At 44.8% G+C, this 13,117-nt stretch overlaps 1 protein-coding gene across 4 annotated transcripts in view; it reads right to left on the bottom strand.

The window, feature by feature from the left end:
• The window catches only part of map7d1a (MAP7 domain containing 1a), a 237,264-nt gene that overhangs the window by 92,562 nt on the left and 131,585 nt on the right, over positions 1–13,117 (bottom strand). For all 4 annotated transcript variants that reach the window (XM_072548590.1, XM_072548589.1, XM_072548591.1 and 1 more), the window contains exon 2: positions 11,693–12,040. In XM_072548590.1, coding sequence (XP_072404691.1) covers positions 11,693–12,040 — 348 coding nt within the window. The remainder of the gene's footprint in view (positions 1–11,692; positions 12,041–13,117) is intronic.

The raw sequence follows: 13,117 nt of genomic DNA on the forward strand, positions 1-13,117 counted from the left end.
ACCTCTACAAGGTCGCCCCTCAACCTCCTACACTCCAGTGAAAAAGTCCCAGCCTATCCAGTTTCTCCTTATAATTCAAACATTCCATTCCTGGCAACATCCTGGTAAATTTCTTCCGAACCCACTCCAGTTTTAGTAATATCCTTCCTATAGCAAGGTGATCAGAACTGCACACAGAACTCCAGATGAGGCTCAACCACAACAGAATGTCCCAACTGCTATATAAGAAGCTCTGAGCAATGAAGGCAAGTGTGCTAAATGCCTTCTAACCACCCTGTCTACATGTGACGCAAATTTCAAAGAATTATGCACCTGAACCCTTAGATCTCTCAGTTCTCCAACAATATCCAAGGCTCTACTTTTAATTGTATAAGTCCTGCCCCTGTTTGTTTTACCAAAATTACAATACCTCACATTTATCCAAATTAAACTCCACCTGCCAATCTTCAGCCTATTTGGGCAGCACGGTGGCACAGTGGTTAGCGCTGTTGCCTCACAGTGCCAGAGACCCAGGTTCAATTCCTGCCACAGGCGACTGACTGTGTGGAGTTTGCACGTTCTCCCCGTGTCTGCGTGGGTTTCCTCCGGGTGCTCCGGCTTCCTCCCACAGTCCAAAGATGTGCAGGTTAGGTGATTTGGCCATGCTAAATTGTCTGTCGTGTTAGGTAAGGGGTAAATGTAGGGGCATGGGTAGGTTGTGCTTCGGCGGGTCGGTGTGGACTTGTTGGGCCGAAGGGCCTGTTTCCTCACTGTAATGTAATCTAATCTAATCTGCAGTGTGGCGAGACGAGATATTCAGGTAGCTTATCAGTTTCTGAGGACAAACCGTACAAATCCACAGTTCTGAAGGCCTTGTTAAATCTTCACCTCACAGCCACAAACCTGACCCTTAGCCGGAACCGTGGTGCTAACTGCAGCACAGCAGACCCCCATGTTGGAAAACTCCACTCTGAGGATCCTGTTGTGAGCAAGCATTGCCCTCAGATGAAGAAAGTAGACAATAAACATTGGCATTTCCAGGAAGCAGCCCTGTGATACTGTAATGTCCCTTTATCTATGTTACACTTTATTAGCTTTCATTGGAAGAAACCTTGTAGTAGGCTCTGATTTTAGTCAGAATTCACTGGCCAATCAGTAAATAAATAAAATCCAAACTCCCACCCTCACCCTGAATGCTACTCTTTCAATCTTTACCCCATGTTGTTCCCCCTGACGTGCTGACACTGACTAGAGTAGAGGTAGCAAGGATAGCAGTGCTGGGGAGAAGGCAGCACCTACTGGGGCCGCAACTGTTCCAGATACTATCACCATAATTACTGTAGTTTGCATTATGATTCCCGAAACCTCTGAACGTGCGAACACTGTTACTGCTGCAACTAGAGTCATAGCAATGTACAGTAACGAAACACACCGTTCAGGCCAACTCGTCCATGCCAACCAAACATCCTAACCTCATCTAGACCCATTTGCCAGCATTTGGCCCTTATCCCTCTAAACCCTTCCTATTCATGTACCCATCCAGATGCCTTTTAAATGCTGTAAATGTGTTGCTGGAAAAGCACAGCAGGTCAGGCAGCATCCAAGGAGCAGGAGAATCGACGTTTCGGGCATGAGCCCTTCTTCAGCAACACATTTTCAGCTCTGATCTCCAGCATCTGCAGTCCTCACTTTCTCCTTTTTAAAATGCTGTAATTTGTACCGGCCTCCACCAATTCCTCTGGCTGCTCGTTCCACACACACATCACCCTCTGTGTGAAAAAGTTGTCCCTTAGGTCCATTTTAAATCTTTCCCCCCTCATCCTAAACCGATGCCCTCTAGTTCTGGATTCCCCCATCACAGGGAAAAGACCTTGTCTATTTACCCTATCCATGTCCCTCATGATTTTATATACCTCGATAAGGTCACCTCTCAGTCTCCAATGCTCTAAGGAAAACAGCCTCAGCCTATTCAACCTCTCCCGATAGCTCAAATCCTCCCACCTTGGCAACATCCTTATAAATATTTTCTGAACCTTTTCAAGTTTGGCAACATCCTTCCAATAGAAAGGAGACCAGAATTGCACACAATATTCCAATGTCCTAACCAATGTCCTGTACAGCCGCAACATGACCTCCCAACTCCTGTACTCAATACTCTGACCAATAAAGGAAAGCATACCAAACGCCGCCTTCACTATCCTATCTACTTGCAACTCTACTTTCAAGGAGCTGTGAACCTGCACTCCAAGGTATTTTTGGTCAGCAACACTCCTCAGGACCTTACTATTAAGTGTATAAATCCTGCCCAGACTTTCCAAAATGCAGCACCTCATATTTATCTAAATTAAACTCCATCTGCCAATCCCAGCCCACTGGTCCATCTAATGAAGATCTGAGGTAACCTTCTTTGCTGTCTACTACATCTCCAATTTTGGTGTCATCTCCAAACTTACTAATTATACCTCATCTGTTCACATCCAAATCATTTATATAAACGTTGAAAAGTAGTGGACCCAGCACCGATCCTTGTGGTACTCCACGTCTGAAAAACAACCCTCCACCACCACCCTCTGTCTTCTACCTTTGAGCCAGTTCTATATCCAAATGGCTAGTTCTCCCTGTATTCCATGAGATCTAACCTTGTTCACCTGTCTACCATGAGGTACCTTGTCAAACCCCTTACTGAAGTCCATATAGCTCACGTCCACCACTCTGCCTTCATCAATCCTCTTAGTTATTTCTTTTAAAAACTCAATCAAGTTCGTAAGACGTGCTTGCCCACGCACAAAGCTATCTCTAATCATCTTTACCTTTCCAAATACATGTACATCCTGTCCCTCAGGATTCCCTCCAACAATCTACCCATCACCGATGACAGGCTCTCTGGTCTAGCGTTCCCTGGCTTTTCCTTACCATCTTTCTTAAACAGTGGCACCACGTTAGCCAACCTCCAGGCTTCTGGCACCCCACCTGTGAGTATCAACGATACAAATATCTCAGCAAGGGGCCTAGCAATCCCTTCCCACAGAGTTCTAGGGTACACCTGGTCAGGTCCTGGGGATTTATCCACTCTTATGCATTTTAAGGCATCCAGCACTTCCTCCTCTGTAATATGGGCATTTTGCAAGATGTCACCATCTATTTCCCCACATTCCCCACATCTTCCACATCCTTTTCCACAGTAAATACTGATGCAAAATACTCGTTTAGTATCTCCCCCATCTCCTGCAGCTGCACACAAAGGCCGCCTTGCTGATCTTTGAGGGGCCCTATTCTCTCCCGAGTTACCCTTTTGCTCTTAATATATTTATAGAATCCCTTTGGATTCTCTTTAACCCTATTTGCCAAAGCCATGTCATGACCCCTTTTTGCCCTCCTGATTTCCCTCTTAAGTATACTCCTACTGCCTTTATTCTCTTCTAAGGATTCACTCGATCTCTCCTGTCGATACCTGACAAATGCTTCCTTCTTTTTCTTCACTGAAACCTCAATTTCTTTAGTCATCCAGCATTCCTACACCTACCAGCCTTGCCTTTCACCCTAACAGGAATATATTGTCTCTGAACTCTCGTTATCTCATTTCTGAGGGCTTCCCATTTTCCAGCTGTCCTTCTACTTGCGCACAATCAGCTTTTGAAAGTTCTTGCCTAACACCACCAAAATTGGCCTTTCTCCAGTTTAGAACTTCAACTTTTAGATCTGCTCTATCCTTTTCCATCACTATTTTAATAGAATTATGGTCGCTGGCCCCAAAGTGCTCCTCCACTGACACCTCAGTCATCTGCCCTGCCTTATTTCCCAAGCGTAGGTCCATTCACATACTGAATCAAAAACTTTTCTTGTACATACTTAACAAATTCCTCTCCACCTAAACCCTTAACACTATGGCAGTCCCAGTCTATGTTTGGAAAGTTAAAATCTCCTATCATAACCGCCCTACTACTCTTACAGATAACTGAAATCTCCTTACAAATTTGTCTCAATTTCCCACTGACTATTAGGGGGTCTATAATACAATCTCAATAAGGTGATCATCCCCTTCTTATTTCTCAGTTCCACCCAAATAACTTCCCTGGATGTATTTCTGGGAATATCCTCCCTCAGTACAGCTGTAATGATATCCCTTATCAAAAATGCCACTCCCCCTCCTCTCTTGCCTCCTTTTCTGTTCTTCCTGTAGCATTTGTATCTTGGAACATTAAGCTGCCAGTCCTGCCCATCCCTGAGCCATGTTTCAGTTATTGCTATGATATCCTAGTCCCATGTACCTATCCATGCCCTGAGTTTATCTGCCTTCCCTCTTAGGCCTCTTGCATTGAAATAAATGCAGTTTAATTTTCAGTCCTATCTTGTTCTCTGCTTTGTCCCTGCCTGCCCTGACTATTTGACTCGCTTCTTTTCTCAACTGTACCATTCTCAGATTGATCTCTTTCCCCACTATCTCTCTGGGTCCCACACGCACCCTCCCTCCCGCCTCACTAATTTAAATCCTCCCGAGCAGCTGTAGCAAACCTCCCTGCCAGTATATTAGTCCCCTTCCAATTCAGGTGCAATCCGTCCTTCTTGTAATGGTCACTCCTACCCCAGAAAAGATTCCAATGATCCAGAAGTGTGAGTCCCTCTCTGATACACCAGCTCCTCAGCTACGCATTCATCTGCTCTATCCTCCTACTCCTACCCTCACAATATTCGAAAAGTGGCCAAACCAATGTCCTGTACAGCCATAACATGACCTCCCAACCCCTGTACTCAATGTTCTGTCCAACAGAGGAAAGCATACCAAATGCCACCTTCACTATCCTATCTACTTTCAAGGAACTATGAACCTGCACTCCAAGGTCTCTTTGTTCAGCAACACTCCCCAGGACCTTACCATTAAGTGTATAAGTCTTGCTCTGATTTGCTTTCCCAAAATGCAGCACCTCACATTTATCTAAATTAAGCTCCATCTACCACTCCTCGGCCCATTGGTCCATTTGATCAAGACACCGTTGTACTCTAAGTTAACCTTCTTGCTGTCCAATACACCTCCAATTTTGGTGTCATTTGTTAACTTAACAACTATACCTCCAACGTTCACATCCAAATCATTTAGATAAATGATGAAAAGTAGAGGACCCAGCACTGATCCTATGGCACTCCACTGGTCACAGGCCTCCAGTCTGAAAAACAACCCTCCCCCACCACCACCCTCTGTCTTCTACCTTTGAGCCAGTTCTGTATCATAATAGCTGTTCTCCCTGTATTCCATGTGATCTAACCTTGGTAACCAGTCTCCAGTGAGGAACCTTGTCAAACTGCTTACTGAGTCCATAGATCACATCCACCACTCTGCTCGCATCAATCCTCTTAATTACTTCTTCAAAAAACTCAATCAAGGTAGAGGACCGGAAAAAAATTGTGGATGTGCTCTTTTTCTGAGTTATTTTAGGTTTTGGAGGTGATTTTCTCAAATTCCAGGGACAGCAATTATTCTTTTATTGCTGTTGCATTGTTTTGGAATTTTGGGGATAAAAGATCAAAACAACAGCACTTTTAAAAGGAGGAAGACGGAAGAAAGGCAGTAAGCGCATGGTCAGTGAAGGGGAAGAGAGAAACCTACACTGCTAACTGACACAGCAGTGTATCTGCACAGTTACTGCCTCTGCTGTTTGAGTTCATGTATCTCTGGACATCGAAGTGTGTCTAGGAAAAATTAACAAACAGCGACATTCACAGCTGACCTTGGAGGAACATGTGTGGGACAGCTCACAGTACAGGGACAGATAAGTGCATAGTTTTTATATGTAGCCTTGCTGTAAGTCTGCAGCAGTGAGCAGAGTGGGTTCTTTCTTGATTACATGTTTTGTTGAGACCCGTCACTTGATTAACTTTTAAAAGTATGAACCATAAGTACTAAGTTAGCCTGGAGCACTGCATTTTTTGAGCAATAAGACAGTGCTATTTCTGGGTCTGTAGATTGTGAAGGAGCAAGGTTGGCCTTTAGTAGAGTGATGTGCTCTTCCTGTGGAATGTGGGAGATGAGGGAGATTTTCCATGTTACTGATGATTATGTCTGCAGGAAGTATCTTTGGTTATGAATCCTGTCAGATCGCATGGATCGTTTGGAGCGTGAGTAAGAGGCAATGAGGAATTTACAACAGCTAGGGGCTGTGATGGAAGGCAGTTATAAACATGGAGAAAAGCTGCAGATACAGTCAGGTAGATGGGTTAACACAAGGAAAGGTAGGAGTAGGCAGGAAGTGCAGAGGTCTCCTGTGGCTATCCCCATCTCAAACAAGTATGCTATTTTATAAAATTTAGGGAATGGTGGAGTCTCAGGGGAATGTCGCACAAACAGGCTCTAATGTAACGAGGGGTACGTCAGGTTCCAAGTGATCAATTGTGTTAGGGGACTCTCTAGTCTGAGGTACAGGCAGACGTTTCTGCGGTCAGTAGCGAAAAAGCAGAATGGTGTGCTGCTTCCCTGGTGCCAGGATCAAGGATGTCTCAGAGAGGGTGCAGAATGTTGTCATGGGGGAAGAGGGACTAGCAGGAGGTCATTGTACACACTGGAACCAACGACATAGGAAGGGAAAAGAATGAGATTCTGAAGTGACAATATAGAAAGTTAGGCAAGAATTTAGAAAGGAGGTCCTCGAGGGGAGTAATATCTGGATTATTTCCAGTGTTATGTTACAGAGGATGTGTGGAAGCTTGTACAAATACAACATTGAAAAGGCATCTGGAAGGGTATATGAATAGGAAGGGTTTGGAGGGATATGGGCCGGGTGCTGGCAGGTGGGACTAGATTGGGTTGGACAAGTTGGACCAAAGGGTCTGTTTCCATGCTGAACATCTCTATACTCTCGTCTCATTTGCCTGCACTTGACCCATATTCCTCTGCATCCTTTCTATTCATGTACCTTTCCAAATACTTCTTAAATATAATTGTAATTGTAAAATTTGCCCCTTTTAAAATCTTTCGCTTCTTACTTTAAGCCTATGCCCTCTAGTTTTGGACCCCCTAGCGGAAAAAAAGACCTTGGGTATTTACCCTATCCATGCCACTCATGATTTTATAAAGTTCAAGAAAGTCACCCCTCACCTCTCATGTTCCAGTCTATCCAGCCTCTCCTTACAACTCAAACCTTCCAGTCTTGGTAATATCCTTATAAATTTTATTTGTAGCTTTTCCAGTTTAATAACATCCTTCCTATAGCAGCACGACAAGAATTGTATACTGTATTCAAAATGTAATTGTAAAAGTTGTTGTACAGCCGTAACATGACATCCCATTTCCTCTCCTCAATGCTCTGACTGATGAAGGCGAGCATGCCTTCCTCATCACTGTGTCCACCTGTGACACTGCTTTGAAGGAATTATGTACCTGCACCCCTAGTCTCTCTGTTCAACAACATTCTCCCTGGGTCTCTCATTAACTGTGTAAGTCCTGCCCTGATTTGCCTTTCCAAAATGGAACACCTCATATTTATGTGATTTAACCTCCATCTGCCATTCCTCAGCCCACTTGCCCAGTTGATCAAGATCCTATTGTACTCTCAGATAACCTTCTTCACTGTCCACTATCCTACCAATTCTGGTGTCATCCACAAACTTACAAACCATATCTCCCTTATTCTTCTTCAAATCATTTATATAAAAGACGAAGAACAATGGACCCAGCACCTATCCTTGTGGTCACAGGCTTCCAGCCTCTCTCCCGCCATCCTCTGTCTCCCATTGTCAAGCCAATTTTGTATCCAATTGGCTAGCTTTCCTCGGACCTCACCTTATTAACCAGTCTACCATCTGGAAACGTACTGAAGACATTGCTAAAGTTCATGTCGGCAACATCTATCATTCTGTCTTCATCTATCTCCTTGATCAGATCTTGAACAAACGCCATCAAATTTATGAGACATGATTTCCCACGCACAAAGCCAAGCTGACTATCCCTAATCAGTCCTTATCTTTCCAAATGCATGTAGATCCTGTCTCTCAGAATCCCCTCCAACAACTTACCCACCACTGACATTCAACTCACTGCTCTGTAGTACCCTGGCTTTTCCATGCAGCCTTTCTTAAATAATGGCACAATATTAGCCAATCTCCAGTCCTCTGACACTTCACTCATGGCTGTCGGTGATACAAATATCTCTGTTAGGGGACTCACAATTTGTTCCCTAACTTCCCACAATGTCGTGATCAGGTCCTGGGGTCTTATCTACCTCCATGCCTCGAAGACCTCCAGCACTTCATTTTCTGTAGTGTGGACTCTTTTTCAAGACATTTGTTTAGATCAGAGTGGTGCTGGAAAAGCACAGCAGGTCAGGCAGTATCTGAGGAGCAGGAAAATCGTCGTTTCGGGCAAAAGCCCTTCATCAGGAATGGAGGCAGGGAGCCTCCAGGGTAGAGAGATAAATGGGGGGTGGGGAGGGCTGGGGAGAAGGTAGCAAAGAGTACAATAGGTGAATGGGGGAGGGGATGAAGGTGATTGGTCAGAGGGGAAGGTGGGAGAAACCTCACTCACACCCTCTGTACACACACTCACTGTGTAGCCAGCACCCTCACTCACACCTTCTGTACACACACTCACTATGTAGCCAGCACCCTCACTCACACCCTCTGTACACACACTCACTATGTACCCAGCACCCTCACTCACACCCTCTGTACACACACTATGTACCCAGCACCCTCACTCACACCTTCTGTACACACACTCACTATGTAGCCAGCACCCTCACTCACACCCTCTGTACACACACTCACTATGTACCCAGCACCCTCACTCACACCCTCTGTACACACACTATGTACCCAGCACTCTCACTCACACCCTCTCTACATACACTCACTGTGTAGCCAGTTCCCTCTATTCATTTCCCTGAGGTCCTTAGCTTCCATATCTTTTTCCACAGCAATAACTGACAAGAAATATTTGTTTAAGATCTCACCAATCTCCTGTGGTCCGACACATAGATGACCTTGTTGATCTTTAAGGTCCCTATTTGCTGCTTTGTTATTCCTTTGCCCTTAATATATTTGCAGAATCTCTTTGGATTCTCCTTTATCTTATCTGCCAAAGTGGCTACAGGAGCGGGCGTGATGTTAGGAATCCTGCAGCGAGTAACTCACCTCCTGACTCCCCAAAGCCTGCCCACCGTCTACAAGGCACAAGTGAGGAATGTTATGGAATAATCCCCACTTGCCTGGCACCACATCCACAAACATCCACTCCCTCCGCCACCAACAGTCAGTAGCAGCAGTGTGTTGTATCTACAAGATGCACTGCAGGAATTCACCTTAGACAGCTCCTTCTAAACCCATGACCACTTCCATCTAGAAGGACATGGCCAACAGGTACACCTGCAAGTTTCCCTCCAAGTCACTCACCATCCTGACTTGGAAATATACCACCTTTCCTTCTCTACCACTGGGTCAAAGTCCTCATTGTGGACCTAACCGACCTGAAGGACTTGAGTGATTTTAAGAGGCAGCTCACTATCACCTCATCATCAGTGATTGGCAACAAATACTGATCACATAGTGATGCCACCCCCATAGAGGAGTTTTTCTAAGATTTGAAAAGTGGAATGGGTAGCCCTGGTGAACCATTTCACTCCTGTGACACTGCAAGCCCTCAAACATCAGTAAATGAGACATTAACACACTCTGCTTTAAAGCACATCTGTACAATGAATTGTGTCGATGAATAATGAAGTTTATATTAAGCTCCTGTTAATTCAACTGATAATGCAGCTTTGTTGAACGTTTTTATGCTCAGAACATAAGCTCTTCACAGCGAGGGGAAGGAGTTTACATGGAACAGATCAACTGCGTTTTAATAAACAGCATCTTCAATCAGCCATCTGATGGGTGCGTGCATTTCTCTTGAATTATTCATCAGTCTAGGTTTCAGAATGAACCACTGCATCCTCGAAACACGACAACAAAGTGAATGAGGAATAATGGTGCATGAGACCTGGCTGAGAAACAGAAACAGTGAGGAGCAGAAAGGAAGCTGGAGAGGGGCCAAGGTGGAGCAGGCAGATGGAGGGGCACAGGTATAGAATCATAGTGCAAGAGACCATTCAGCCAGTCATGTCTGTACTGGCTGTCAGCAACAGCAACTCACCTGAGCCCCTTCCCTGCCTTGTCACTGTAACACTGCAGATTTGACCTTTTTGGATAATGGTCCAAACCTCTTTATAATCTGCCTCCGCCACACTCTCAGGCAGTAACCTCCAGAACCTAACCATTCACTATGTTAAAAACATGGTTTGCCTCATGTCACTATTTCCTTTAAAAAGCACCTTAAATCAGTGAAGGTACAGGATAAACTAGAAAAGGCAGAGAGGACATAGATTCAAGATGGCGCTGACACATGACGACTCTTGTTAGCTCTCTACAGCAGACGTTTCTTACAATCATTCTGCACTTTTAAATCTCAATTCAGTAACTTGGTATTCCTCGCTCTGTTCAATCAGCCTATGATCTTTGTACGTTATGGTCTGCCTGTACTGCCTGCAAAATAAAACGTTTCACTGTACTTAGGTATATGTGACAATAATAAATCAAATCAAATAGAGGAGAGACAGAGAGAAAGCAAGAGAAAAAAGCGAGAGAGAAAAAGCGAGAGAGAGAGAGAAAGCCAGAGAGAAAGCAAGAAAGAGAGAGAGAATGCGAGAGAGTGAAAGCTAGAGAGAGAGTGAGAGAGAACAAGAGAGCGAAAGAGAACAAGAGAGCGAGAGAGAACAAGACAGCGAGAGAGAACAAGAGAGCGAGAGAACAAGAGAGCGAGAGAGAACAAGAGAGCGAGAGAGAACAAGAGAGCGAGAGAGAACAAGAGAGCGAGAGAGAACAAGAGAGCGAGAGAGAACAAGAGAGCGAGAGAACAAGAGAGCGAGAGAGAACAAGAGAGCGAGAGAACAAGAGAGCGAGAGAACAAGAGAGCGAGAGAACAAGAGAGCGAGAGAGAGAAATATATGCATAAGCAAAGAGACATGACAAAAAACACAGTGACAGAAAGACAAAATCATGAATTAACATATTCCAGGAGATATAGGGACAAAGGTGGGTAGGGAGGAAGCTAAGAAATGTGTAACAGTGAGAACAATGCTTGATTCCTCCAAGAGAAACTTTAAATCTGCCAGCCCGCAATTCAGCCCCATTGCTTCTGGTTTACCCTCTAACTACAGTGCCGTCCAACCACAGAGAAACCAGTCTGTTTGGGGAAAAGTATCAAAGTGCCTCCTGCTCCATTCAATCATCCACTGAATACAACTAACACTGGGTCACTCCGTACAGCCCGAATACAAGAGGCAGTCAACAACAGGACTGAACAGCAGCAAGGGGAATCTGCCTGCCAAAGGTTCCATTATCTTGACTAGAAATGAGTCAGAAAACATTGACTTGGTAATGGCTATGTGGTAACAAGAGGGAAAAAACTGTAAAGTGCAGCAGGCTAAGGTCCTTCACACCCTGCACTGAAGTTCAGAGGATGTTATGAAGAGAGTGTAGTTTTCAGTTGCTCTGGTAACAGGTTAGGATGGTCATTAACATCTCCACTATCTTCCTGCACCAACTGAAGACACTACTCTCCCAATGTTTCATGAATGAAAAACTGAAAGTAACAACAATAGCCCTCTGCCTCCACCAGCCCAATTTAAATTGGGAGATGGGTAAAAGATAAATGGCTCACTCCATTCCAGGCAGCAAGCTCTCATACCTGGCTTTCCTCGAGGGCTTTTGCCCAAAGCTGTGGATCTGGAGGGAGCAGGATGTGGTTCCTCCTTAGCTAGACCCTTCTCTGCCACCTCCTCCTCCTTGCTTAGGCTCTTCTCTCCCTTCTCCGTTGTGACTGGCCCTTTCTCTCCTTCCTGGTCATTGGCTGGCCTTTTCACTCCTTCCTTGTCATTGGACGGCCCCTTCTCTCCTTTCTCATCATTGGTTGGCCCCTTCTCTCCTTCCTCTTCCTTGGTTGGCCCCTTCTCTCCTTCTTCTTTCTTGGTTGGCCCCTTCTCTCCTTCCTCTTCCTTGGTTGGACTCTTTTCCGCCACAATCTTGATGTCAGCAGCTATAAAATATAAAGAACATGCATGTGAGTTTCCGATATCTATCACTGTTGTTTTCAGCCACTTGTAGAGAGCCAGTCCTTCCCTTATCCCCACCATACACACTCAATAGCCCCAGCCCTACCATCTACGGCCAGCCTCTCCCAGTTGTAACGTACAAGTATGGTATAACTGCTTTCTATCAAGCACATTCAACTCAGACCCTTCTGTCAATTCTATTCCGACTCCCCCCTTCACAAACCCTTGTGGTAAAACAAGCTCCAACCTGCAGCTGATCAAATCCTGGTTGAAAAGGGTCAATGAACACAGTGTCCATCCAGAAAGAGCAAATAGGGAACTTTCACTCTGTACTATTACCGTTATGCACTCTGTGTAGATCTGCACGTTTCACTCGGTACCACCTGTGATCATAATAAGGCCAATCAAAAATTAAACCATCTGCAACACTGAATAAGGTGTAACCTGAAACATCCTTCAGCATAATCCACAACTCGACCGACCTTAGTGTCATCTGCAAATTTACTAACCCATCTTTGTACGCCCTCATCCAGGTCATTTATATGAATGACCAATCAACAGTGGACCCAAAACAAATCCTTGTGGTACCCCACTAGTAAGTGAACCAGGATGAATATTTCCCATCAACCACCACCCTCTGTCTTCTTTCAGCTGGCCAATGTCTGATCCAAACCGCTGAATCACCCTCAGTCCCATGCCTCCATATTTTGTACAATAGCCTAACGTGGGGAGCCTTATTAAACACCTTGCTGAAATCCATATCCACCATATCAACCGCTTTACCCACATTCACCTGTTTGGTCACCACCTCAAAGAACTCAGCAAGGTTTATGAGGCACAATACAAAACCATGTTGACTATCCCTAATCAACTTATTCCACTCTAGATGATTATAAATCCTATCTCTCATAACCCTTTTCAACACTTTACTCACAACTGAAGTAAGGCTCACTGGTCTATAATTACCAGGGTTGTCTCTACTCCCCTTCTTGAACAAGGGAACAACATTTGCTATCCTCCAGTCTTCTGGCACTACTCTTATAGACAATGGCAACATAAAG

Source organism: Chiloscyllium punctatum, chromosome 27 (assembly GCF_047496795.1).
Source record: "Chiloscyllium punctatum isolate Juve2018m chromosome 27, sChiPun1.3, whole genome shotgun sequence".
NCBI lineage: Eukaryota > Metazoa > Chordata > Chondrichthyes > Orectolobiformes > Hemiscylliidae > Chiloscyllium > Chiloscyllium punctatum.